Raw genomic sequence first — 24,640 nt, 5'->3', positions numbered from 1 at the left:
CTCCGTCTCTCGCATGCCATTCGTCGCTCAGGCAAGTCATCTGCAAAACACGCCCTCCGTAGACGGCTATCGGAGCGAGAAAGGACTTGGAGTGGTGGGGAGATGTACGCAAAAGCCTATCAACGCAGTCGCCCCAGCACGGTTGACCCGGTCCCAGCATTACCAGCATACGAGACAGAAAATATAAACAGAACAAACAAGGATAGAGTGGGGAGAGAATAGGCAAGCGGAATATTGCCCAAAACAGAGAAATGAAGCGAGAAGTCGACGCGTAGGAGGGGTAAAGAGCGACGACGTCGTATTTCGGATAGCTCTTGACAAATACAACGTATGCACTTTATTAATGTACATCACCCTGCAGATATGACACAGCGAGGCTGTGAGCGGAATGGGCCTTGGCCGGTCGGCCGTTTCATTTATTTTTATTCTCAGTCCAAAATCTGCGGGCGGTCGCTGGTGTCGTTCTCGTCTTCCTCCTCGAGGCGCTGGACGAGCTTTTCCCTCAAGAAATCACTGAGGCCGAGCCTGTCACTGATTTTAGCGGTGCGCACGTCCACTAAGCAATAGTTCAATAAGGATGACTTACATGCCCTCGTTCGTGAGGATACGGTAGCTGCCCGACGGCTGGAAGTTGTCGAGCAGAGTGCCTGTGCTGTCCACCTCGATGCTGCCAAATATGTCTTCGGGCCATGCAATCCGGCCAAAGTCTGGCGGATTACGGAGCTAGAAGCAGCTGTGGTCAGACAAGATAACAATTGGCACCTATTAGGGGACAGATCCCAGACAACATACATCGCTGAGGTGCACCCAGCCACCAACGCCGCCGCCGCCAGATCCGCCCTGCTGCACGGTGGTGCTGGATCCGGTGTGGCTCGCGCCGGCATTGCTGAAAATGGTGCCGCCTGGGGCAGCAAATGCAACGGCCTGTGCTCTGAGCCCATCGTCCTGGGCTGCATTCTCGCGGAGCACGTCGTTGAGAATGTCCATGAACCGGTCATTGGCGACAAATGAACGCGGCGTCGGAGGCAGCACACTGGTCGTGCCGACGGCCGTGACCGCTGACGGCCTAGGAGTGTCCAGGTAGGTGAGGAGATACGACGGCGGCAGAGTGGCCAGGCGGAAGGCTTTCTGGTGAGGTGTTGGCTTTAGCTTGCGTCGTATATCAATTGATCGATCCTTGCGTTGAAGCCGTTGGTATCGCTTACAATGTGAGGATTGATCGACAAGGTGCTGCCGAACGAGCGCCGGAAAAGCTGGCCAAAGGCCGCAGGCCTTTGCCTCTGCATTATCCTTTGCGCAAACATTGTACGTGTCGCCGTGCTCAGAAACTCACAAAACGCTGTTGTCGGACTGCAGTTGTCCACCGCAAACGAGTTATGTCGTCATGAAAATCACTGGCGTGGAAAGAGAGGCTTCTGTTGATTGGTGGGCTGCCAGGCGGTGAAGCCCCACAATAGCTTTTTGCGTCGAAGCAGCGGACAAGGGAAAGAGCGACGCGACATTCTGCCCACCAAAACGCGTGTTTTGACGCGTCCCACCAAAGCTACCGCTTAAGTGGCAGGAGCGGGAGGCACACTGGCGAAGGGCAAGGAAGGAGCAAAGGACAACGGCTGGTCACCACGATGGCATTTTGACGCCGATGAACCCACTTCGACTCCATTGTCGTCTACTTGCTCTCACAACAATCGAATGACACGCACGATACACACGACACACACAAGACACCCTCTCTATGCAAGCGAAATCCCCATCCTCTTCAGTACAGATACTCACACGCAGCGCCCGGTATGACGGCCGACGCCGTGTCCTCCGAGGCGGCCGCCGCCAAGCTGAGTCCTCGCAAGCAGCGACAGTCCAAGCCTCTGGCTGACAGCTTCTTTGCCGGCCGGGGAGGTGCCGGCGGTGGCTCGGGCGACGTTACCAGCACGCCGTCGGCGCCCGCAATGCTTTCTTCGTCACAAGCCCCGTTCTCGTCGTCCCCCGCCTTCGCCACGCCCCTGCATCCCATGCGACCCTTTGTGCCCGGCGAGGCACGGTCGACCGCGGCGGCCGTGTTGGCCACGAGCGTTCCGGCTGCCTCTGCCCGTCCAACCATCTTGCCTATCCTCTTGCCGCCTACAACCCTGCGGCCCCTGGCGTTCCGGACATTTACCAAGAAACACAGCCTTACACTCACCTCATCGGCGCTGCAAGAGCTGGCCAGCTTCATCGGGCGGCATTGCGGCTCCGGCTGGCGCGAGGAAGGGCTGGCCGAGCGTGTTCTGGAAGAGACGGCCAAGGGCTGGAAGAACCGAAACTGCGGATTCATTGTCGACGGCGCCAGTGCAGAGCTGAAGGACATCCTGAAGACGCTGGAAGGCAACATGAGCGGCGGGCGGATTATGGTGGGGGGCCCAGGAGGCGGGGCCGGTGCCAAAGCAGGTGCAGTCGATGCTGCCGGGAGAAACGGCAGCGCGATCAGCCGCGTGCGAGAGAGCCGCAACAATGGTCCGCAGCGTGGCGGTATTCCGCGGCAGAACAGCCTCCTGCTCGACTCAACCCGCGAGTCCGACATTACCAACACACGACTCGGTCTTAGGCCCACTGTGCCGTCAGTAGGCGGCGGTGTCGGCGGCGGTGGCAAACCGCTCTTGACGAGAGAAGACAGCCAAGCCAGCCTGGGCATGAGCAGGCTCGATGTGGAGGACGACGAAGAGGACGCCGACGACGACGGCCTGCTCGACCCACGGCGGTGGCTCAAGGTTGTGGGCGCCTATGACCAACCACGAATGGTCTACAATGTTGCAAAGAAGCACTTTGAAAGGCGAGTGACCATTCCTTTCTACACGACGAGCAGGCAACAGCTTCTAACCGTGCTGCAGAGAAACATCAAAGCCGTCCCTCCTTCCAAGTACCAGCCATAAGACCGGCCTATTCCGCAACCGCTTCAACGTCATCCACCAGCGCCTTCTCCGCAACGAGATGTTCCAGAGCTCGGCTGTTGCCGAGGCCCGCGCGATGTCTACACTGCAGCCGTCAGGCTCCTCTGTTTCTGGAGCTACGCATAAAATTACGCCCGTGGCCAACCTTTTGGGTCGCCACGGCACGCACCACATGCTCCTCGGCATGCTTGTCGTTCTGCCGACGGGCAACCTGTCCATCTGTGATTTGACGGCGTCCATAACACTCGACGTCTCCAGCGCAGTGGCCATTCCCGAGGACTCGGCGTGGTTCACGCCCGGCATGATTGTGCTCGTGGACGGTGTCTACGAAGAAGAGGAGGAGGCTGCGGGCCGTGGTCTTAATGGTGCCACGGGCGTGGGCGGTACGATAGGCGGGCGCTTCCAGGCATTCCTCATTGGCCAGCCTCCGAGCGAGACGCGGCGAGATGCCCTGGGCATAAGTGGCCCCGATGGCGTCGATGGTGTCAACGGCACGGACCACACCATCGGTGGCGGGTTTGGCTGGATCGACTTTATGGGTGTCGGCAGCCACCGTGCGGTCGGGGCGCGTATGCGCAAACTCGAGCAGCGGTTTTTGCAGCGCCAGCTCCAGCAACACCGGCAGCAGAAGCTTCGTCTTCGGCGTCAGCAGCAGCAGCAGCAAAAACAACTGCAACTGCGACAACAGCGCTTATTAACCGATTCGCAAGATGGCGAGGCTGACGAGCCCGAAGCAACTCGGACGAACCACGACGAAGAAGCAGGGCTTGACAGCGATGACGAAGACCTCGGTCCCCCTCCGCCCAGTCGCCAACGCGTCGTCCTCCTGGGCGAGCTCAACCTCGATCAGCCGCGCACGCTGCAGGCCTTGCGTAAGGTGCTGGGCTTGTATGCCGCCGAACCCGAGGGCGCTACGCCGGTGGCGTTTGTGCTGACGGGCAATTTCGTGGAGCACGCGGTCATGGCCGGCGGCGGCAGCGGCGGCAGCATCGAGTACAAGGAGTACTTTGACGCGTTGGCGTCTGCCCTCTCCGACTACCCCACGCTCCTGCAGTCGTCATCCTTTGTGTTTGTGCCCGGCGACAACGACGGCTGGGTGTCGGCCTTTAGCGGCGGTGCCGCCGTGCCGCTGCCGCGCAAGCCCGTGCCGGAGCTGTTTACGTCGCGCGTCCGACGTGCGTTTGCGACGGCCAATGCTGAGGTGGTCGGTGCGAGCAGCAACCGGGTCGGCGGCGAGGCCGTGTGGACCACCAACCCAAGCCGGCTGTCGCTGTTTGGGCCCAACCACGAGATTGTGCTGTTCCGCGACGACACGTCCAGCCGGCTGCGGCGCACGGCCGTGCGGTTGGCCAAGCCAGCTGCTCCTGAGGTCCCAGAGGCACCAGACGCAGCGCCCGCAGTGGCTAGCCAGGACGACATGGATGTGGATGGCACAGCAGAGGCCCAGGCCCAGGCGCAAAACAAGCCCGTCGCCTCTGGTATCCCCTACGACGTCCAGACGGCACGGAAGCTCGTCAAGACCATTCTCGACCAGGGCTACCTTGCGCCGTTCAAGCAGTCACTGCGCCCCGTGCACTGGGACTTTGCGAGCGCACTGCACCTCTACCCGCTGCCCACGGCGCTCGTGCTGGTCGACACCACGGCACCGCCTTTTTGCGTGACATACGAGGGCTGCCATGTCATGAACCCGAGCAGCCTGCTGGTGGCCGGCCGGCGGGGGGCGGCGCGGTGGATCGAGTACGAGATCGGGCGGACGGGCAAGTTGCGGGAATGCACGTTTTAAGGGCAGTAGCAGGCGAGCGGGGATGACGGGAAGACGACGTACGACCACGACATGTTTTGTTAGCTAAGATGGAGATGCACGAGGTCGAAGTACTGAACTGAATTGTCGCACATGAATATTCCTGCCGATGCCGAGATGTACTGTCCCATGCCGGCCATGAATAACGACACACCCAAATATGCCGCTTGGTGCTACACCATTGAACTTTGTCTCTCGCCGTAGACCAAAATGTTACAGATCCGATGTTTACCTGCTGGAAGCAGGCCAAATACCGTCGGAAATGGAGCAAAGTGCCCTGCTTATGGTGATGCCGTGAGCCTTCACTCCACAACCTTCGATTCCGTCCTTTCTCCCATGTTTTGATTCGACCGATGATGCCAAGGCCGTATGTCGTGCAGCTCGTATTTCCATTCGCCACAGAGAATCTTCAGCCTTGTGGCCGGGTCTTCCTTTCTTCTTCTCTTTTGTCCCTTTTCATTTCTATTTTTGGGGGCACTCCGTGTAACCGACCAAATCCTACAGGACTGCGACATATGACGTCCCGGAATGGCATTTGGCCACGAGACCACATGCCTCCCTCCCGAAACTGCCGGGGCCGAATGGCACTTTTGTTGTCCTTTGTCTTCTCGACTTTCTCCTGAACGCCAAACAAGTTTTGCGATGGCTCCTGATGGTGTGAACCCTGGGATGCCTAGCGCTGCCCAAAATACGCTGTGGCTGGGCGAAAGCCCTTGTCAGGCACAACGTCAGCAGAGAGACACAAGAACCAGCAGCGCCCTGTCATTGGTCCAGCGCTGGCAAGTGGTCTCCGTGCCCCTCGTCCGTTCGTATTTCTAGGCTTACGGTAGCGCATTCTGCCGCTGAAAGCCCCGCACTAACGGCCACCAAGTTTGTCCCAGCCCCTACAGACGAACCCAAAACCCCTAAAAGGGCTGGCCTGTGGAGGGAACCGTCGAAACCCTGAATCAACCACTCGCCGCTAAACTCGCTACGCAGTCCCCCTGCCACCTTCCTTGTCGCACACACGCGCAGCCGAGACGTGTCTGTATTCGCTGTTGCCTTTCTAGTCCATTTGTCCAGTCCCGGTTGTGTCCACCAGGGGAAGGGACCCCCCTAACTCGATTCCACTTAAACATCCAAAACTTTCCAACATCACCAACATCGCCGGCACCACCAGACGTCCCCTCGAAGCTCCCTCTCCCTCCGCTCACGACCGACGACGACAGGCCGACGCCAAACGTCAATCTGCGGGCAGCGTCTCACCCTGTGGCACCCGACTCCGCGCCTTCCGGCCACGTTCCGCCGAGGCTTGGCATCGAACGCCACTGCGTCGCCGACCGCTTCCGACAAAGACGCCAACAGCAACGTCAAGCATAGACACAAGGTTCCACTGATTGGCGACTGTTCGTGATGGACCTCAGCTAGAGAAAGCTTTGCGTCTCGTTTTCTACCCGTTCTTCCCGCCTGCCCGCCTTGCCGACATCACGACGGAGCGCGACGTGTTTCTCGTCTCCCAAACTTTCTTCTTTTTTTCCCCTTTTCTTTGAGCCTGTTTTCTGTCGGTAACATCCACGGCCTTCCTGAGAGCCTCTGCTCTCGCCCAATTTCGACGCCATGGCCGGCATTGAGCAGCTCGAAATCCACAGCAAGGTACGGCGCAACCATGGCGGTGCGACCCCTCTTGGCAGCTGCTAACACATGTGTCTCTGCAGTCTTACATTGTGCGATGGGTGAAGGTCGACGAAGGTCACACCATCTCCTGGAGTGTACAGCCGCACAAGAAGTCCATGTACGTCATACGTCCCTGCCCGGGCAAAGCATGTTTGTCCACTTAGAGCAACTGCTGACTCCCCCTTTGTCTTCTTGCAGAAACTTTGGCATTGTCAAGCATCCCGGTACTGGCGGCACCAACCTCACCACCTTCCAGTCCGACCTCGACGACAGCCTGCCCGATGGCACCTCCGATGCGAAGCAGGGCCTTTTTAACAGAAAGGACGCCGGCACCGCGCCCGAGCAGCTGCGCAAAAAGGGCTTCAAGCTCATCAACTGGCACGGCAAGTGCGACGCCGACAAGGTCTCCATGGGCACCTACGACGTCGAGGCCGGCAACGGGGGCATGTTTGGCCTCGTCTTTGACAACACCTTCTCGCGCCAGACCTCCAAGAACGCGACGTTTGTCCTCCTGACCTACCCCGTCGGCGCCCCGCCTCAGGGTGCCCGCAATCTTCCCAACCTCCAGGCCGGGCCCGCTGCCAGCATCAGCCGGTCGAGTCTCGGCAAGAACAACAGTCCGCGCCTCGGCGCCATTCCGACCCCGTCCATGGACAGCATCGGCAGCCATCACGCGATCAACGGTTCGGCCGCTGCAGCCGGGAGTGCAGCAGGTGCTACGTCGGCGGTATCGACGCCTGGCTCAGGCGGCGAAGCTGCGAATGGCAGCCGCGGAAGCGGTGGTGGTGGCGGCGGCGGCGGCGGCGGCGGCGGCAGTAAGAGTGGGAGTGGCACTAACAGTGCGCGTCCAGGCCTGTCGACCGCCTCGTCTGGCTCCTCCGCCAACTACCACGTCGGCACCCTGTTGAAGCGCCGCCGGAAAAAGGGCCAAGGCTATGCGCGCCGCTTCTTCTCACTCGACTACGCCACCTGCACGTTCTCCTACTACCACAACCGCAACTCCTCGGCCCTGCGTGGTGCTATTCCTCTGAGCCTGGCGGCCATTGCTGCCGACGAGCGCCGACGCGAGATTACAATCGACTCGGGCGCCGAGGTATGGCATCTCAAGGCTTCCAACGACAAGGAGTTTACCGAGTGGGCACGCGCACTGGAGCGCTCGAGTCGCATCGCCCGCGGCCTCGAGAAGGTCCAGGGCCTTCCTGGTGCCTCCGTGTCGTCGCACAACCTCCGCTCCGAACCGCCAGCCGACGTTGCCCCCAAGGTCATGTACCAGGAGGAAACGCGCGAGTGGCAGCAGGTCGAGGCGCTTGTTAGCCGCGTTGTTGGTACGCGGGACGCTCTCCGGCGACTTGTCAAGGACATGGCCGCCGCGGGCCACCAGCCACCAGTACACGCCGCGCAAAAGTCGCATTTCCTGTCGCCCAGTACGCCGCCCGTCTCCGAAGAGCCCGACGACTATCTGTCTTCTCAGCAATCCACGCCCACCGGAGGGGCCGCCGAGCGTAGGCCGTTCTGGCGGCGACGGTCCTCAGCCTCGCCGCTCGCCCCGCAAAACTTCCGCTCCTCTGTCGCGTCCTCGCTGGCCGTGCCGGCACCGTCCGCCGCCTCGAACGCCCCAGCACACCACAACGCCAAGCACGGCGCCAAGCACGAGGGCCACAACATGGAAGACCACTGCCAGGCGCTGTTGGGTGACCTGGACTCGGTCGTGTCCGAGTTCACGAAGCTGCTCTCCAACAGCAAGCACCGCCGCACCACATCGGCTGTTGCGGCCAACATTGCTGCGCCGCGCAACAGCCTTGACTCCACCTCGACCACGGACGAGTTCTTTGATGCCGCCGAGGCCGCGACCTCTGCAGACCGCTCGCAGTTGCTGCGCATCGACAACCACAGCGAGGCCGAGGACACACCCGGCTCTGAGATGGACGAGGAGCACGCGTCTGCCCACGGCGACGGCGACGAGTCGTCGGTGTCCTCGGTGGAGGACGAGGAAGAGTACACCGGGCTGGGCGAGGGCAACGGCACCGGCAGCGACGGCAAGAACCTGTTCCCGCCCAAGCCCAAGTCGCTCGCACCACTGCCCCTGACCGAAGCGGTGCAACGCCGCAAAACGATACCGCCGTCGACCGTGCTGCCGCCGAGTCTGATCGCCTTTGTGCGCAAGAACGTCGGCAAAGACTTGTCGACCATTTCGATGCCGGCGTCTGCCAACGAACCGACGTCCCTGCTGCAGCGCATTGCCGAGCAGGTCGAGTACGCGCAGCTGCTCAACGAGGCTGCCGCCAAGTCGCGGCCCGAAGAGCGCCTGCTGTACGTGGCTGCCTTTGCCGTGTCGCAGTTCTCGGGCGGCCGCGCAAAGGAGCGCGCCATCCGCAAGCCGTTCAACCCGCTGCTCGGCGAGACATTTGAGCTGCTGCGCACCGAACGCGAGATGCCCGGCGGCGGCATGCGCGTCCTGGTCGAAAAGGTCAGCCACCGGCCCGTGCGCCTCGCGATGCAGGCGGACGCCCCCGCCTGGTCCTTTTCGCAGGCCGCCGCGCCCTCGCAAAAGTTCTGGGGCAAGAGCGCCGAGATCATTACAGAAGGCCGCGTCCGTGTCGTGCTGCGGCTGCCGTACGGCGGCGGCGAAGAACACTACTCGTGGGCGCTGGCCACGGTGTTCTTGCGCAACGTCGTCATGGGCGAAAAGTACGTCGAGCCTGTGGGCACCATGAACGTCGTCAACGATACGACCGGCGCGCGCGCCGTCGTGGAGTTCCGCTCCAAGGGCATGTTTGGCGGGCGCAGCGAAGACGTCCAGATCGAGACGTACGACCCGGCGGGCGCGCACACGGGGCTGGCTCTCACAGGTACGTGGACGTCGGGCCTGCGGGTCGTGGACCCGCGCAACAAAGCGGGCGGGCTCGAGATCTGGCGCGCGGGTGCCTTGGTGGACGATGCTGCGCGCGTCTATGGTCTGACGCAGTTTGCCGCGTCGCTCAACGAGGTCACGTCGCTGGAGAAGGGCAAGCTGGCGCCGACCGACTGCCGGCTGCGGCCGGACCAGCGGCTGGCCGAGGAGGGCAAGCTGGACGACGCCGAAGCGTGGAAGACGAAGCTGGAGGAGGCGCAGCGGACGCGGCGGCGGCAGCTGGAGGAACGCGGGGAGCAGCACAAGCCGCGGTGGTTCGTCAAGGTGGCCACGGGACCCGACGGCGACGAGGTGTGGCGGCTCAAGGGCGGCAAGGACGGTTACTGGGAGGAGCGGGCCAAGGGCACGTGGACGGGCGTGGAGGACATCTTCTCGGGTGACGTGGGCGAGGAGCCGTGAGCGCATCCTGCGCGGCGCGTTTGCCTCTTTGGCCCTTGCTTGTTGTCGTTGTTTTCGTTTTCCCCTTGTTTTCTTCGTTTCCAATTTACGTTTCCTTGGGCGTCTGCGAAGGGGGGGCCACGATACCTAGACGAACGCCGACGCCTTTCGTCCCTTTATTTTGTTTTCATTTTGATGTTTTCATTTACGTTCTCTGGTCGATGGAGCTTGCTTTGAGCCCACAACGATATCACCTAATTATGCCTTCCCCCTACAACGAATAGATACCTTAGCTTTTGGCAGTTGACGAAACGCGGAATGAAGTACAGTTGAGAGTACTGCGGAGAAATAAACTACATGTTAAATTTACATGATTTTGCATCCGTGAGGATTTTTCTTTATGTCCTTTGTCGCCTAGTATTGAAAAGCACTACGGGGTTTGACCTGATTTTGGGCACTTGGATGGATGACTAATCATGGCGATCGTTCCATTTCAAGATCCAGTCAGTTTTAGACCAACACCTGCATAATTAAGGCACCTACGAGGTACAAACCTCACAACAGACGACGCCACAAGCCACAAAAGACAGGACGAGTTGATGTTGGGTCCCATGCACCTGCGCCTGCACTTGTACGAAACGCCACAGCGTGTAGCCCTGCTGGCCACAGCGCGTCTCGCCGCCTGCCATTCGCTCAGAGCAGCTCTTCGCGTCGACTACATCGTGGCTGTTTGCCGCGACAATTCATCGCGAACAGACGTGACTCTCAAGCCAGCCCAATAATAGCTCAATTTTGACCAGAAGTGTGACGTGCAGGCGCCGTTGAGTGGTGGCGTGGGCCGTCTAGGTCACAGAGCCAACTGGGCATCCTCATATTCTCGTCACCTGTACATCACCTCCACATCACTTTTACCTCACCTCATCGTCGCTTTAGCATATCTACGCCCACAATGTCATCGAAACCCGCAACCAAGGTGGGGGTCGGCCGGCCTGCCACAAAAGGCACGACACTGGGCTCAACTCCCATGGCCAAGTCAGCCTCCTCTTCATCCGCAGCGGGAGCCAAATCAAAAGCATCAGCTGCCACGTCCACATCGACAGCGTCATCATCCACACACGGCACGAGCAACGGCAGCAGCCACCCGCTCCAGCCGTACCGCGAAATTCTACTCGCCCGCTCAGACGGTGTGGGCTACTCGACGCAGCAGATCAACGACGCCAGCCGCTCGGCACAGCCCGTCAGCGACGCCCTCGACGACAGCCACGAATTTATGCGATCGTGGACTGTGAAGCTGGGCAAGGCCATCAAGTACAACCTGGGAGGCGCCTCGTCGTCGTCGTCCGGCGCAGACCCCAACAACTACCTCGTGCGTTTCCCCTCGGGCTACTCGCTGCACGTGCGGCCCGGCAAGACCAAAGACCGCGACGGGCCTTTTGTGTTTGGCCATCCACTCGGTCCCCTGGCCGCGTTTCGCAGCCCGGCCGAGCTGGCTCTGCATTTGCTGTGGCTGCTCAGTGATTCCAACGAGCGCGCCGACTGCTCGTGTCGGCTGTGTGTGCGAATGGTGAGCGAAGCCGCGGCCTCGACGGCCGCCTCGACGGCTACCTCAACGGCTGCTTCTGCAGCGGCACCTGGTGCCGCAGCACCCCAACCCGCTAAACCGTCACCACGGCCGCCCACCGAAACCCCCGTCCCCGTCCCCGTCATCCCGATAGCGGCGTCGCCAGCTGTTGCTACGGGCCCGGCAACAACAGCGCCGGCCACGCCCGTTCCGCCACCGACCATCGCACCCGCAGCGTCACTCGCAACTGCACCTGCAACTGCACCTGCACAGCCTGCCCGCTTGCCCGGTCCAGTGGGTGGCGGCTCCGGCCTCTTCCGCCCCTGGGAGCTGGTGTGGTACCAGCACTTTACGCAGCAGTCTCGCGGCGCCTGGCGTCTGGGCATTGTACTGCAGCTCTTCCCGGCAGGCGATGGCACAGAGCCCCCGCCGTCGGCCATGCCCGGCCCTGCGGGCAAGGTGCGCGTGGCGCCGCTCGGCATTCGCGGCCTCCACCCGCCGGAGCTGACTCTTGAAACGAGCGTGCTGCGCCCCTTTTTGTCTTTCAGCGTGCCGGGCATGCGGGAGGGATTGCAGGGTCTGTCCTACGATCAGATTGATTGGCAGAAGCTGGCCTGGGAAGCTCAGCAGCAGCAGCAGCAGCAGCAGCAGCAGCCGCCACAGCCCGGCCACTACGACACGGCGATTCTCGCACTGGAAGCCTCCAAGTCCGCGGCCAACCAGATCAACGCGTGCTTCTCCCTGTTCAACCCCCTGCCCAGTGTCTCGCCGACTGAGCAGCCCTTTGGCGGCGTGTTTCTGGGCGCGGAGCAAATCGTCATTGGCGATGCGCTGCGCGTCAGCGTGAAGCCCGTGGCCGGCGCACCAGCGGACAGCGGCAAGGTGTCCGTGGAGATTATGCGCGTGAACACGATTGTTCAGAACAACGGCGACGTGCATTTTATCGGCGACGTCTACCGCCTGGCCGTGACCGGTCCCGGCCTGCCGCCGCCGCCGCCGCCGGTCTACGGCCCCACGGGCCACATCCTTCCCACGGAGCCCGTGTTCGCCGAAGAACTGGCCGAGCGCAACAGCCACAGCCACAACCGCACGGCCCACGCGTCCAACGCGGGCCTGACGTGGTACTGGCAGCTCCGCGAGCGCCAGAGCCGCCGCAATGAGAACGAGGTGCACGGCCGCTTCTACGCGTCGACGCGCCTGGCGGCCAACCTGCAAAACAGCGAATTCCTGCAGCGCGTCGCACAGCAGCAGCCTACGGGTCCGGTGGCCGGCGACGATTCTAGCATGATGGCGTCGGCACTGAACCGGCGGCAGCAGGTCGGCGGGTTTATGTACCAGGGCGAGCGGGCCAACCGGGCGGCCACGATTGGGCAGGCGATCAGTGTGACGCTGCCGCCGGTCGCCGGTGTGACGGAACAGTATTAAGCGGACCGATCAGGACAGGGGCAGGGATTTTGAAAACAGCACGTGTGTTTGTGTTTTCGCTACCAAGGGGGGCGACCCGGCGTCGGCGGTTCGTACAGTTTGCATCTATTTAGAGTCTCGAATGGTTCTCCGAATACCAACCAACCAACCAATATAAGCAATTTCAAATCTTCTGTCTCGACTCTTGTTTCTTGTCGTTGATGTCTTCCGTTCCTGGTAACGGGCGTGGCCTTCCGCGGTATCGTCATTTGTCTTTGCATGGCGATGGGATTGGTTCGGACCCGGCTGTTTCATGTTGGATCCCAGTCGCGACCCTTTCCGCCTCTCAGACGAAGTACCGTCGGCCCTGTCCCATGGTACGCCCTTGACATGGTCCACTCGCGTTTCTTCGTCATCTTTGGCACCCAAATGAAACTATAAGGTCCAACAAAACCAGAACTTCCGTCCGGCTGGTTCGGTCAAATCCCCTTTCCAATCTACGTCCCGACAAACGACAACACCCGTTCTTTCGAGATGTAGTGAAGGACGTGGCGGGCAGGTCGCATGAAAAACATAGCCCTTGACAAGGTAAACTTTGCAGTCAAGAAAGGGAATTGGTTGCGAGTGCGACTTTGGAGCGAACCCTTCGCACATGTAGTTTACTCTGGTCCACAGTTACCCAATGGAGCAATGCTTTTTAAATTCAAACGCCGCCGTGAGCGAGCCAGCGAGCGAGCTCGAACATGAAACCAGACCAGACATACGAGGACGTAGCATAAAATTATGAGATGAAATTAAAAGTGCGACTCAAGGAAATAGGTATAGGCAATACTCGAGAGATATCCTCAATACATATGCTGCAAAAACGTTCACGTCCAATGGTATCCGAAACATGGGCAACCGGCATCGTCAAATACGCGGTGCCTTTCTCCGTTGTTCCCAGCACCCAAGTAGGAAAACGGGAAAGTGTTGGAATAAACACATCAAGCCCAAGCCCACTTCCATGTTTGTATCCGGAAAACTACAACGGCATGCAGTTGCTAGTGGTTATAATGTCGTGTTGCATCTCTTTGAAAGGTCATATCGAGGACGTAATAGGCGGTTTGGGGGGATTGAGCGAAAGAAGTACATGGAAGGATACAAAGAGACGTTCGGAGAAAATGACAAAAGAAATGGTGCGCTGGTCGTGAGTTGCGTAAGGTGGGTTCGTGGAACAAAACAAGGCGGTTTCCGCCCGGATCAGCCCACTTTCAGTTTCGACAGTCGGGCTTCTATGGCCTTCAATATCTCCGGATCGGGTTCGGGTTCGACACGCTGTGGTTTCAGACGAGGACAATCGGCACAACGGGGGTGGGCGCACTTGGTGCACTCCGTCCCCTCGACGGCGTCGGCGGGGTATCGTGTCTTGCACTGGTGGCAGCGGAAGCGCGGGGTGGAGCGTGTGCCGAACTCGTCGCCGGGGTAGCCGTATGGGTACTTGTCCTTTTTGGGTCTACAGATTGTTAGTATGCAGATATACAAAAGCCAAGACATGGTAGCAGAAAGGTAAAAGTGTCAGTAACGTACGGGTCTCTCGGGCAGTCGGTGCAACGGAGGTGACTGCACCCTGGGCAGGTCTTGCTGCCCGAAACAAAGAGCGCGGTGCATTGGCAGCAGTTGCGGCGCAGGCGCTGGCGAGGCTTCTTGTAGACGAGGTCTTGGCCGCCCGTCTTCGACGGCTTGGTGAGCTGCATCGGCTTGGGGGTCGTGTCCCAGTCGGCAATGATGGGCGCGTTCTCCTTCTGCTCCTTCAGAACAGCCGCACGGCGCTCGCGGGCGGCCTGCTTCTCGGCGTCGGTGCGCTTGGTCGGGTACCGCGTGCACTTCTTGCAGCGGACGTGCTTGCAGCTTGTGCATTCCTTGGCAGCGCCGAAGTCGGTGTTGCATTGGTGGCAGGTGCGGTGCACACGCATGCGGATGGGCTTGTTAACACGCAAGGCGTCGCCCTCGGTCGAGTGCCACTCGCTGGGCCTGATCTCGAGGCCGAAACGCTCGCCGAGGCGACGGGCGCGCTCCTCGTGCAGTTGCATGCGGGGGACCTTGATGGCGTCGGGGTATTCAGCAGCCGGCTTCTTTCCTTTGTCCGCCGGTGCCGCATCGCGCGCGGCGGCAGGGGCCAGGGCGACAACGGGAACCGGCTCGGCTGCAGGCTTGGCGACAGACGGGCCGGGCTTGCTGGGGCCCGAAATGGACATGCGCTTTTCGGCCTTCTTCATGATCGTCTTCATGCGAGTCAACACACGGCTGCTCACGCCGCTTTTCTTCTCCTTGGGGGCGGCCGAAGGGCCACCCTGCGCTGGAGAGCTCATGGCGTTTGGTGAGTTTTTGATGTGTTTTTCTTGGTGGTGGCTGTATTGTGTGTGTTTCTCCAGTACTTTTGCTCCGAGTGATTCGGACTGGGATTCAAAAGATGCTCAAGCCAGGTTGAGGATATTCAGAAAAACTCAGGTCGACATGGGATCCGTCAAGTGTGGTTGCGAAACGATCTCGGACGGATGCGCTCAAGCCCAAAATAAGGAACCAACCGGTATTTATGGACCCGAAGTTATGTTTCCTGGGAAAGACACGAGACGAATAAAGCCGGTCCAACGTGTTGGACAATTGAGCCGAAAGGACGACAAGGAGGAAGGGGGGTGTGGGGGGAAAGGATAAAAGTAAAAGCCCAATGACGAGAAAGCAGAGTGTACCAGCGGACGACAGGTAAAATGAGAAGAAAGATATTGTCTTGGTGTTTCGGTCTCGGGGACAGCCAAAACTGGGTTTTGGGTTTTGGGTTTGGGGTTTGGGGACGACAATCCTGTTTCGTAAGCAAGCGACTGTGGTTGTCGGGTTCGAGGAGAAAGCAGACGAGGCGGCACGATAGTAATATTTAAAGTGGTGGAGGTGTAAATCGAAGGCGAACAGAAGCGAAGTAGAACGTCGACAGAAGACCGCGTCGATGTGGATCAAAGGGTCGCTTATGTTGACTTGGTGAGACGCAGTCGATGAAGTCTGCGTGGCGTCCTTCCCAGCCAGCAGTTCGTCTGTACTGTCTATCCGTCCACGCAAAGCTCCCCGGGTGCGACAAAAGTCGGGTGACGGATGCGGTGTGGCGGAGTTGGTCAAAGTCCAAGCAAATTTACAGTCGCAGTCGTCAGTCGAAGATTCGAAGGTCCAATGCCGGTATCAGTTCGACGTCTACTAGAGTCTAGGCGTGTTCTTTTTGTATTTATCGGTTGAGTAGATTACTCTCGTAGTAAATTGAGTTGTCCAAATCCGATGCACATCGTTCGGTAACAAACAAAAGGCGACGAGGCGGGTATTTGAAGAGATTGCCGTAGTAGGACGTCCTTGACGAGGATGTCGTCGTCGTCGTCGTCGTCGTCGTCGACACGCCCGGAGCTGGCAGATGTCAGTCTTTTTTGTTGTCGACGGAGCGATCCTCAGGACGAGATCCAAGAAAAGTGAGCGAGAAAAACAGGGAAGAAGTTGATCTGGGGACGACGACGTAGAAGAGGAGAAAAAAGGGCGGGCGCGAACAAGTACAAGGAATGCAGGAAAGGACGTTAGTCCGGGTTTGGTGGGCCTGGTGTGGCAGCGAAAAGAAGGCAGGAGCAGCGGAGGAGGGGTGTGGATTGGCTGCGGTGTTGGGTGGAGTGAGGACGAGGCGAGGCGACCGGGGAAGGGAACCGAGGAAAGAGCGATGGCATGCTCAGCGCCGCCATGCGTAAGATACGCTGCGACCAGACGAGGAAAGGTGCAGGAGCGTCCCAAAGTCTCAAGCCAAGACGTGCAGAAAAAGAAGGAACAAAACAGGGGTTGCAGCCAGGACTGTCCCAGCACCTGAAAACGAAGCGGAAAGTAGGAAAAGAGGAAACTGCAGAGGGCTAGTCCAAATGGGGTAATACGTAAAAGAGGAAGTGGCTTTGGGGCCCTGGGCTGGGCACTGAAGGGTAGTGAGGAGAAAGAACGACTGGTCCGCCAAGTACTCCGTGCCTGAGTGGGGGCACACGGTGCTGCGATGCGCACCTGCTTGTTTTGCCCATGAAAGCCTTGTGAGCGTATTTTTGGTGTGAATGTTTGAATCCGCGAGAGGAAGGAGCGACCTTGCCAGCCATCAGGCTCCAATGTGAGTCGTTGGAAGAGACCTGATCGCAGAATGTCCTTGATTGTGAGGGCAATGCGCGACAGCTCGCTTGCTGGCTTGCAGGCCTGTAGTTCAGCATCCCAACGAGCCAACCTACGGGCCTGCAGCTCAATGCGGTGGCCCGACCACCGAGGAGGAATAGTGGGATCAGAGACCAGGTATTCTTCCCAGTTCGGCAAGAATGAGTGACTGCTACCGCAAGACTGCATGCTGCCTGAACACTAGCGTGCGCTGTAGGTCGTTCCTTACTCTTCTGGGTGCGACTTGTCTTGGTGCTGCAGACCGCACTAGCCAAAAAGGAAAATCCCGGCCCCCGTCGCTCTCTGCTTTGTTTTAATTTGTTGACTTTTTCTCTTTTCTTTTTGTTTTCTGTCGTTTCTCTCTGTTCTCTCCCACTACGAATTACCTTTGCACCGAATCCGTGGGACGGGATCGGGAGCAGACCGCTGCAAAGATCCTCCGTGGAAAGAACACTGTGTAGCCCAAATTAGGCCTCGAACTGACAGTTTGGCGAGCTATTTTAGTGAGCCGTTTTGCGTCTTTCGTTGACAACCGTTGACAACAGCTTTGTAAACAACGGGCTAACGCATACTGTGTACAGAATACAGGACGCTCCAATGATTTCGACTCAGGGTCTCATGTCAATCGGTAAGCAGAATGCCGTCTACATGAGCTGACGACAGACGATAGGTTGTCTAGGCTCAAACAAGATGCGCGAAACACACAAATAACAACATCTTCCGCAACGAAACAGAAAAAAAGAATGCCCGCACGACGGCGTCGAGATGCTTTCGTGCTTGTCAGCTGAAAGGGAGATGTTCGATGTGACAAAGGCAATTCTAACACAAGACGCGAATCAGGGGAGATGTGGCCAAGATCGTCATCTACCTAAGCTCTTTTTAGACGATGAAATGGGACAATGAGCGAAGCGAAGAGAGACATTTCAACACCCAGGACGCGCCAGTGAGCCCAGCGATTTGTTTCTCTGCCCCAGAAAAAGGAGACTCGGGAAGTAAAGGAAGCGACCGCACCACGGGAAGAGTGGAAAGAAAGCCACTCCGTTGTGCGGACACAAGCCGGACAAGAACAAGCCATCCTTGACTACGGAGCCAAGCTCCTTTCCTCGCTTCGCTGCTGGGGGTCAGCGGCTTGATGGTTAATGACCACAGGGGCGCAGCCCCAGCAAGAGGCGGATCGCCCTGTCTCCTTTGGTATTAACACTGAGTGGGACTCGTGTTGGTAGTAGCTTTTTATCTGTACGCCTAAGCCTAAGACGCTTGGGAGCAGCATCAATGCGCCAAAACAGAACAAACCCCTATGAGGACCATTGCGCGCTGCAAGTTGGAAACTCGGTTACCCCATCTCTCACGCGTCGCGCGGCGGCGTGCCTCAATATTGCATACATACTAACGTTTAGGTATTGACAGCCGCTATAGCCGTTTAGGCGAGGCCCTGGCCTTGTCATATCTCACCCCTAGTCCTCAACGTTTCTGACAGAACGGCATTCTGTCTGTTCTGGGCAGCAAAATGTGACGCTGGCTGGGAAGGCGGGAAACGAGGACATGGATGGAGACAGAGTCGGGAAGGTGGAGGACGAAGGGGGCGATCATCCAGTCCAGAAGCCCCAAGGACCCAAGAGTATCGGGAAGGGACTGAGACATTCTCGTTGGAATACGAAGTACGTGTCAAAATGCAAAAGATGAGAGACAAAAACGACAAGTATTACGACGCAGAGAAAAGGATAACAGCTCACAACGCCGGGTATGCACCTGGTGGTCTCCGCACCACTGCATTCCACCTATCTGTGAGGCTTGCCTGCAATCCTGTCCAACACTCTCAACATGACAGGTCAATTTTGTCCACGCGTTTTGGCGGAGGCTTGCGGGTCCCGGTCTAAAAACCGTTGCAGAAATGAGTGAAGAGGGGGCAGCCAGAAAGCTAGGAAGTAGACGAAAAACAGACAGAGGCAACGGCCGCGTCAAAAACAACATTGAAACTGGCGCTGAATAGAGGATGGCCTGGCGTGATGAGCCCGTGCCGTAATTCCTCTCTCTCCTCTGAAACGTATCTCGACTGTCTCGAGCTCACTCATTTCCTACGCCGTAATTACAACTGGCTTCAAAACCACTGTTCAGATGAGCATAGAGCTATATGCAACCTTTGGATTTGATTCGCCAGTTTAAATGATCTCTACCGGTCAACAATTTCTGGACATCAAATGAGAGCGCGCTGCTTGCACTGTAAGATATTCTTCTGCTTATTATGCACTGTACTCTGCTGGAGTGTTCGGTGTTCCCGTGCAGCTGGTAAGAACTGCCCGGGGGAAAAGCTTTTAGGCAACGCCCGAACCAGTGCCCTGGGATCACTCTCACTTCCCAGCCTCTTTTTTCAGTGAGGAAATACGCGGATCATTCAGCTCGCACCGTTGACCAACACAATAGCTCACTTGCGAGGCTCGTCATTCCTTCGCCCAAGCTGTCGGGACGGATACACAGTATGAAAACAAACTATAGTCACAAAAAAAGGAAGCACGGTTCCACTGTGGCGACAACAAAAAGAAGCGAAAAGAAGTAAATCATAACTGGGATAGGCAATCCTCCTTTTTCGCGCTTTCGCGGTGGTGTATGAAAATCTTTCAGGCGGGAGCCCTCGAGCGAAAGGATTACGGTCATGGGTTTCATGTATAGGCCTACTGCTATATGTTTCGCGAAGAGTATTCTACACCGCCAGAGTAAAAAAAGGCAAAGTCGAGAGTGCGGTTCGAGCTCATGCGGAGTGAGGCGAAAGAAAGCAAATAAATGCGGGAAAAAAAAAGAATAAAGAATAAAACATTGTAAGGGACCAGGAAACGGTGTGAAAATAAATATCGCGAGATGTACGAAATATAGAGAATAATAATATGTGCCCCGTACGCAATTCCTCCACTCACAACAAAATTCCTTTGTTACAGGGTGCTTTCTCTCCGCTGGCAGAAGGTAAAATACAGAGTGGACATACGGAGCAATAAAAAAACGACGTAAAACTCCGTGCATGAGAAAAAAAGGAACAACAGGAAAACGAAATTACAGGAGACTGCAGTAGCGGCGCCAGTTCGAATCCAGCAGACGAGGAGATGATGCATGCGGCCAGAAAAGACGACAGAAAGCAGCAGGGCCAGTGTCAGTGCCACCCTTGTGCTGGAAGAGGTTCCCGCGTCGTTTCCCCATCGCGTTACCCAGGAAGGGATGCCGGGGCGAGCAGAAGAGGAGACAAACTCCAGGATGAGCGGATAAATACTCCGTAGGAGAGCAAAATAGAGAGAAGTACAAAATATTGAATATTGTTGTGCACAGCTTGATCTTTGCGCCAATGCGACTCTGTGCCAGTGGAATACACCGACAAAATTAACCTATGGCACGACCTATGCCGTACAGTGCAAGATCTTGCTATGGGCTTTTCCTCAGCCTCTACAGAGCAAATGTGTACAGGCATCTTCCACATCACACTCGTTGAGACTTCCTGTTCGGACCAGCAGACGCTCGAAAAGGGCACAAAAGAAACGTCAGTGGCAAACACTGAGCCATGGCCATGAGTATAAAACATGTAACCAGATGTGGCCCACCTAAATGGCTATTGTTTTACGTGCTTCTTTTTGTTTTTCTTTTCTGCCCCCATCCCCCGTCCAACCAACAACAGCCCGTCTGCCACGCGACAGCGGGTAATGTTTCCAGTTTCATCACACACAGCACACAATCACACATCACGCCACACTTTTTTCGACGGATTAGCGCACGGAACGTCCAAGCAATCTTTTGCACTGGTTCCTCGTTTACCCATATGAAAACTGAACCGCCGCTGTGGCCCCCCCGCCCGCAAAGATCCGACACGTTATTTATGTTTGTGCGCACATCCGGTCCGAGCGATCGAATCAACCCTGAAAATGGCCCTTGCACAAACAGCTCGTCAACAGTGGTGTACGACTTACGGGGCTTCAACATGTACTTGCTGCCCGCCTATGTTTTGGCGTTGGTGATGCATGGCGTATTGCGAAGAGTGCCGCTTGTCTAAGCTTCGATAACTTGTCTATGTCGCCGCAGTCTCCACCGTGTCTGAATCGTTTTGCGAACCCATCAGTATTTTACTCCGTTCACTCTGCATTGTTTGCCATTAGTGGCGCTCGTCCAGTGTGCTCCGTATATTTGTTGCTTTTGTTCCTTGGCGGCCCTTCCCAGCCGTGTTACCGTTCTTTGACGATTCATTGTTATTCGACAAAACATGTTCAGTGGGATTTCTGTGAGAGAACATATGTGCATGTGCAAAGTACGAAGTACTTTCGTGCGTGTGCTGTGCATAATTTTGGGTTCGTCACGCTCCATTGTCCGGAGTTACATGGTCTGTTTGGTACAAGTAACATGCGTTATGAATTGTCGCATATTTATTCTACTTTCTTATAATTTTGACTCTCTCAAACAAGATTCTAGGCACCCTCTGTCTCTGTTCTTCCAAGTCTGCGACACCCAATCGCCATTTGTCTGGCAACACATGTATATCCGGCCAAATAGGGAGACGATAGCAAGGAAGGGGACCGTGAGGGGATGAAAATGAACGCAACCTTTGAAAAACTCTCATTCGCTCGGGTCATTTTCAATCAATTCGATCTCTTGACTGACCGAGCACAATGCCTTAAAAAAGAAAGGCTGACCAAAGCTGACAGAGCTACAGACGCTTTCGTTGTACTTTATACAGAGAGAAAAAGAAAACTAATCGGCGCAAAATGCAGCAGAAAAGAGACTACGTCAATGGCAGGATACCACGCAATACGACGTCGCTTGTCACAGCACGTCGTATCAAATGGAGCGGCCTTTCTTTTTTAAGGCAATATTTTGCCGAGATAATCTTACGCCTCTTCGCCTCCCTCACATTGACCAAGCACCAGGTATGTACGGATCCCAATAACAGTGCTCTATACATTCGTATGCGCAGGACACATGACGCGACGAAACGTTGGATATATCAAGAAAACCAGGACCGAAAAGAAAAGTGGAAAAGGAAAGAAAGCTCAACCACGACATGCCACGCTGCATATGAGGGGCATCGTACAGTGCATACAATGCAATGGGACTGCAGCAACTGTCCAGCGGGGCAATATTAAGAACAGCGAAGGTGGTGTGAAGTGATCCGTCTACCTCTCTTTCACAAATAGATGAGGCGAAGAACGAATCAAAATCGACACGGGAGCATGCACGTTTTTTAATCGCAAGCCAGCCCCCCGCGCACGGGTATGTCGCGTCGCCCCTCCGGAACATGGGAGACCGGACCTACCAACAGAGGGAAGGGGTGATTGGTAGAAGTGAACAGAGAGATGCCGATACGGAGCAGAGTTGCATTTGGAGCCAGACGGAGTACAACCTCTCCGAAAAGGAGCCATTACTCGAAGCTGTCCAGAAAGAATATATTGTGAAAGAATGTTGACAAACGGAAAATAGACTACGCGTGTGTGCCCAAGAGAGGGCTGCCTTCATGGCGGACAATTACGCTGTTCAGTTAGACGCTCGACTAGAGGATCACAACAGGATATCAAAAATGGAAAGGAACTGCTGGTGGAGCAGGGAAGTGGGTTTGCTCGGAGTTGATTAGGAAGGCTTAGAGAACCGACAGCGCCGAAAACAGGCAAACAATGCAAAGACACGTTGGCAAACAGTTGCTATTGAACGAAACAAAGGCCAGCCAGGTGTGGGTTCAAGTTGATGAGAAATACGCCGTGAAAACAAGAAAAGGGAAACCCTGACCATATCAGGCCCCCAACACCCCGAAACCTGGGACCAACTGGCACAAAAAGTGACGATTCAGCCCAGTTGGTCTGCTTTGTTGGTAAAGATTACGTTCCAGTCGTGAATGCTCGCCCCTATTCCAAGAGCCCTGGACCCTGTCCACTTTTCGATCGTATCTTCCTATTTTACTGCTACACGGCCCGGAGCGTTTTCCGTAGTGGGCGGAGAGGAGGGATGGGCGAACGAAATGTGATCACGGCCCCCAATACGTGCCCACTTCCATCCACCTCATTCCATATTTTCTTTTGTGGTCGAGGACGACATTCACCGTATGACACCATTGAGATGGGCGTTGAACGGGTCGAGCTGCACCCTTTTCTGTCGCTGTGATCTGTCATATCTCAACAACACGTCCGTTTTCTACAACAACAGCCCATGCATCTCCCCATAAAAACTTCTGACATACGAACCACCCTCGTCATCGGCCTCCCCAAGGAAAGTCAATTGCCGCGTATTCGTAGGCGTCTGGATGTCTGGAAGGCCCTCCTCAACCGAGTCACACTGGACAACTTTGCAGAGGCGAAAGGGCACCAAAAAGCACATTGTGTCTGCATCGATCCACTCGCACCTTTTCTTTTCATGTTTTTGCGACCCATCTGTTCCTCTTTTTCCTTTAGCGCTCTCGACCAGAATCAATAATTCGTAGAGGGCCATATGATAGACAGAGTGGCGACTCACCACCTCCAAAGTGGACCCTGATGTGATTGTTTTTAGTGCTCCGGTTAGCTCGGACGGCCTGGGGCGGAGCGCAAAAGTGGGGTCTCGAGCTCTAGTTGTGTCCCGATGCGGCAAGAGCCCGTTTTCAGGCGGATGCTGTAAGAAAGGAAGGAGTGAACAAGACAGAATACACATTGTAGTAGAATAACCACTCTCCCACTGCAGCAAAGAGCCTGAAAGCAGCCAGTGTTGCATGCTCTGGCCCTCGTGTTGTGTTGCCACACGATCTGCATTGCCGGTTCTCTGCTGGTTCGGACGGGGGAGACAACCGGCGAGATGGGAAGAGACGAGGCACACGAAAGGTAAGAGAAGAGTGACTGGCGATCGTGGGCTGAGAACCATAGGAATAATTAGAGGCCCTCCAGTTCCTCGAGCATCATTTGACAAACAATCGTGCAAAGCTTCTGCTGGGCAGCGATGAAAATGTGCGGGTACTCCAAACCCGAAGATCACCTAATGAAATTTGACCTTCTCGTGGCTTGATTCACACAGTGGGCCATCGCTCCTCATTTTAGCTGAAATATGCACATGGATGGTACCCAATCTGTTCACCTTGCACTTGTTTTGTCGCTCTCCCGTCGCGTCCTCTCCACCCGTCCGGTTACCCCTTTTGCCAATCTTCCGCTCACCACGGACCACTCTGTCAGGAGTTTTTTGCTGTTCTCACTTTGTCTCACCGGTTGAAATAGGTGACATTCACAGATTCGAGCGTAGCATTATGGTGAAAGACGGAGTGTGGTGTCCAAAGAAGCCAGGGTCAAATAGGACGACGCACGTCGTACCTGCGCAGAATGAAATCTTTCCTCTCCAACGGCTTGTCTCCTTTCATTATCAGTGTACGTTTTTGTCTCCAGGCAGGAGACGATCCCTTTCACTCGACTCATTCTTACTGCTCTTTCCAGGGGAAGAAGGTCCTGATACTAAAACTCCTGCCCTGTGCTTTGCTCCCTTGCATCTGACGTTCTGGGGCCTTTGGACCATGAGTCGGGGGCTCCACACCGAATAGTTGTGCAGGATCTCTCCACGCTAACGGGAGTTGTTGGCACTGTTCGTCTGGTTTCAACCCTGGAAACTCTGGCTGTTCAGGGCGATTGGCCTTTTTTACACAGCATGGGTTGGCACACCTCACCGTTAGGAGGGCGTACTGGGCGGAGCAGTATGAGCAGAGCACGAGCTAAACTGGGTCATGAAGCCGAAAAAGATGACCCAGGTGCAACGTAAGGATTAGCAGGCCGGCGGCATTTCCCTGTTTCGTGTCGACGGTGTGTATGTGTGAGCTTAGCATACTGGCCGACTACCGTGGAATCTGGCAATAACCA

The 24,640-nt window shown here is 56.6% G+C and overlaps 5 protein-coding genes across 5 annotated transcripts; 3 read left to right on the top strand and 2 right to left on the bottom strand.

Annotated features, from left to right (window-relative positions):
* Positions 1-428: 428 nt before the first annotated feature.
* On the bottom strand, positions 429-1,304 carry SPBR_07702 (uncharacterized protein; the record flags this gene model as incomplete). Its single annotated transcript, XM_040765956.1, has 4 exons — positions 429-525; positions 587-723; positions 793-1,128; positions 1,206-1,304. The coding sequence occupies 4 exons, from the start codon at positions 1,302-1,304 to the stop codon at positions 429-431; spliced, it is 669 nt and encodes a 222-aa protein (XP_040617517.1).
* A 483-nt stretch (positions 1,305-1,787) lies between these two features.
* On the top strand, positions 1,788-4,704 carry SPBR_06556 (DNA polymerase epsilon subunit 2; the record flags this gene model as incomplete). Its single annotated transcript, XM_040764812.1, has 2 exons — positions 1,788-2,807; positions 2,905-4,704. 2 exons carry the CDS (start codon positions 1,788-1,790, stop codon positions 4,702-4,704), a joined length of 2,820 nt encoding a protein of 939 aa, XP_040617516.1.
* A 1,614-nt stretch (positions 4,705-6,318) lies between these two features.
* Positions 6,319-9,685, top strand: SPBR_06473 (uncharacterized protein; the record flags this gene model as incomplete). The annotated part of the gene is made up of 3 exons (XM_040764729.1): positions 6,319-6,354; positions 6,417-6,493; positions 6,574-9,685. The coding sequence occupies 3 exons, from the start codon at positions 6,319-6,321 to the stop codon at positions 9,683-9,685; spliced, it is 3,225 nt and encodes a 1,074-aa protein (XP_040617515.1).
* A 928-nt stretch (positions 9,686-10,613) lies between these two features.
* On the top strand, positions 10,614-12,650 carry SPBR_06848 (uncharacterized protein; the record flags this gene model as incomplete). Its single annotated transcript, XM_040765104.1, has 1 exon — positions 10,614-12,650. The coding sequence occupies one exon, from the start codon at positions 10,614-10,616 to the stop codon at positions 12,648-12,650; it is 2,037 nt and encodes a 678-aa protein (XP_040617514.1).
* Positions 12,651-13,868: 1,218 nt separating this feature from the next.
* On the bottom strand, positions 13,869-14,977 carry SPBR_07491 (uncharacterized protein; the record flags this gene model as incomplete). The annotated part of the gene is made up of 2 exons (XM_040765745.1): positions 13,869-14,121; positions 14,196-14,977. 2 exons carry the CDS (start codon positions 14,975-14,977, stop codon positions 13,869-13,871), a joined length of 1,035 nt encoding a protein of 344 aa, XP_040617513.1.
* Positions 14,978-24,640: the final 9,663 nt, after the last annotated feature.

This window comes from Sporothrix brasiliensis (assembly GCF_000820605.1).
Source record: "Sporothrix brasiliensis 5110 chromosome Unknown Cont20, whole genome shotgun sequence".
Lineage (NCBI taxonomy): Eukaryota > Fungi > Ascomycota > Sordariomycetes > Ophiostomatales > Ophiostomataceae > Sporothrix > Sporothrix brasiliensis.
Note: the sequence above shows the minus strand (reverse complement) of the source record. Positions and strands in the feature narration are given on the sequence as shown.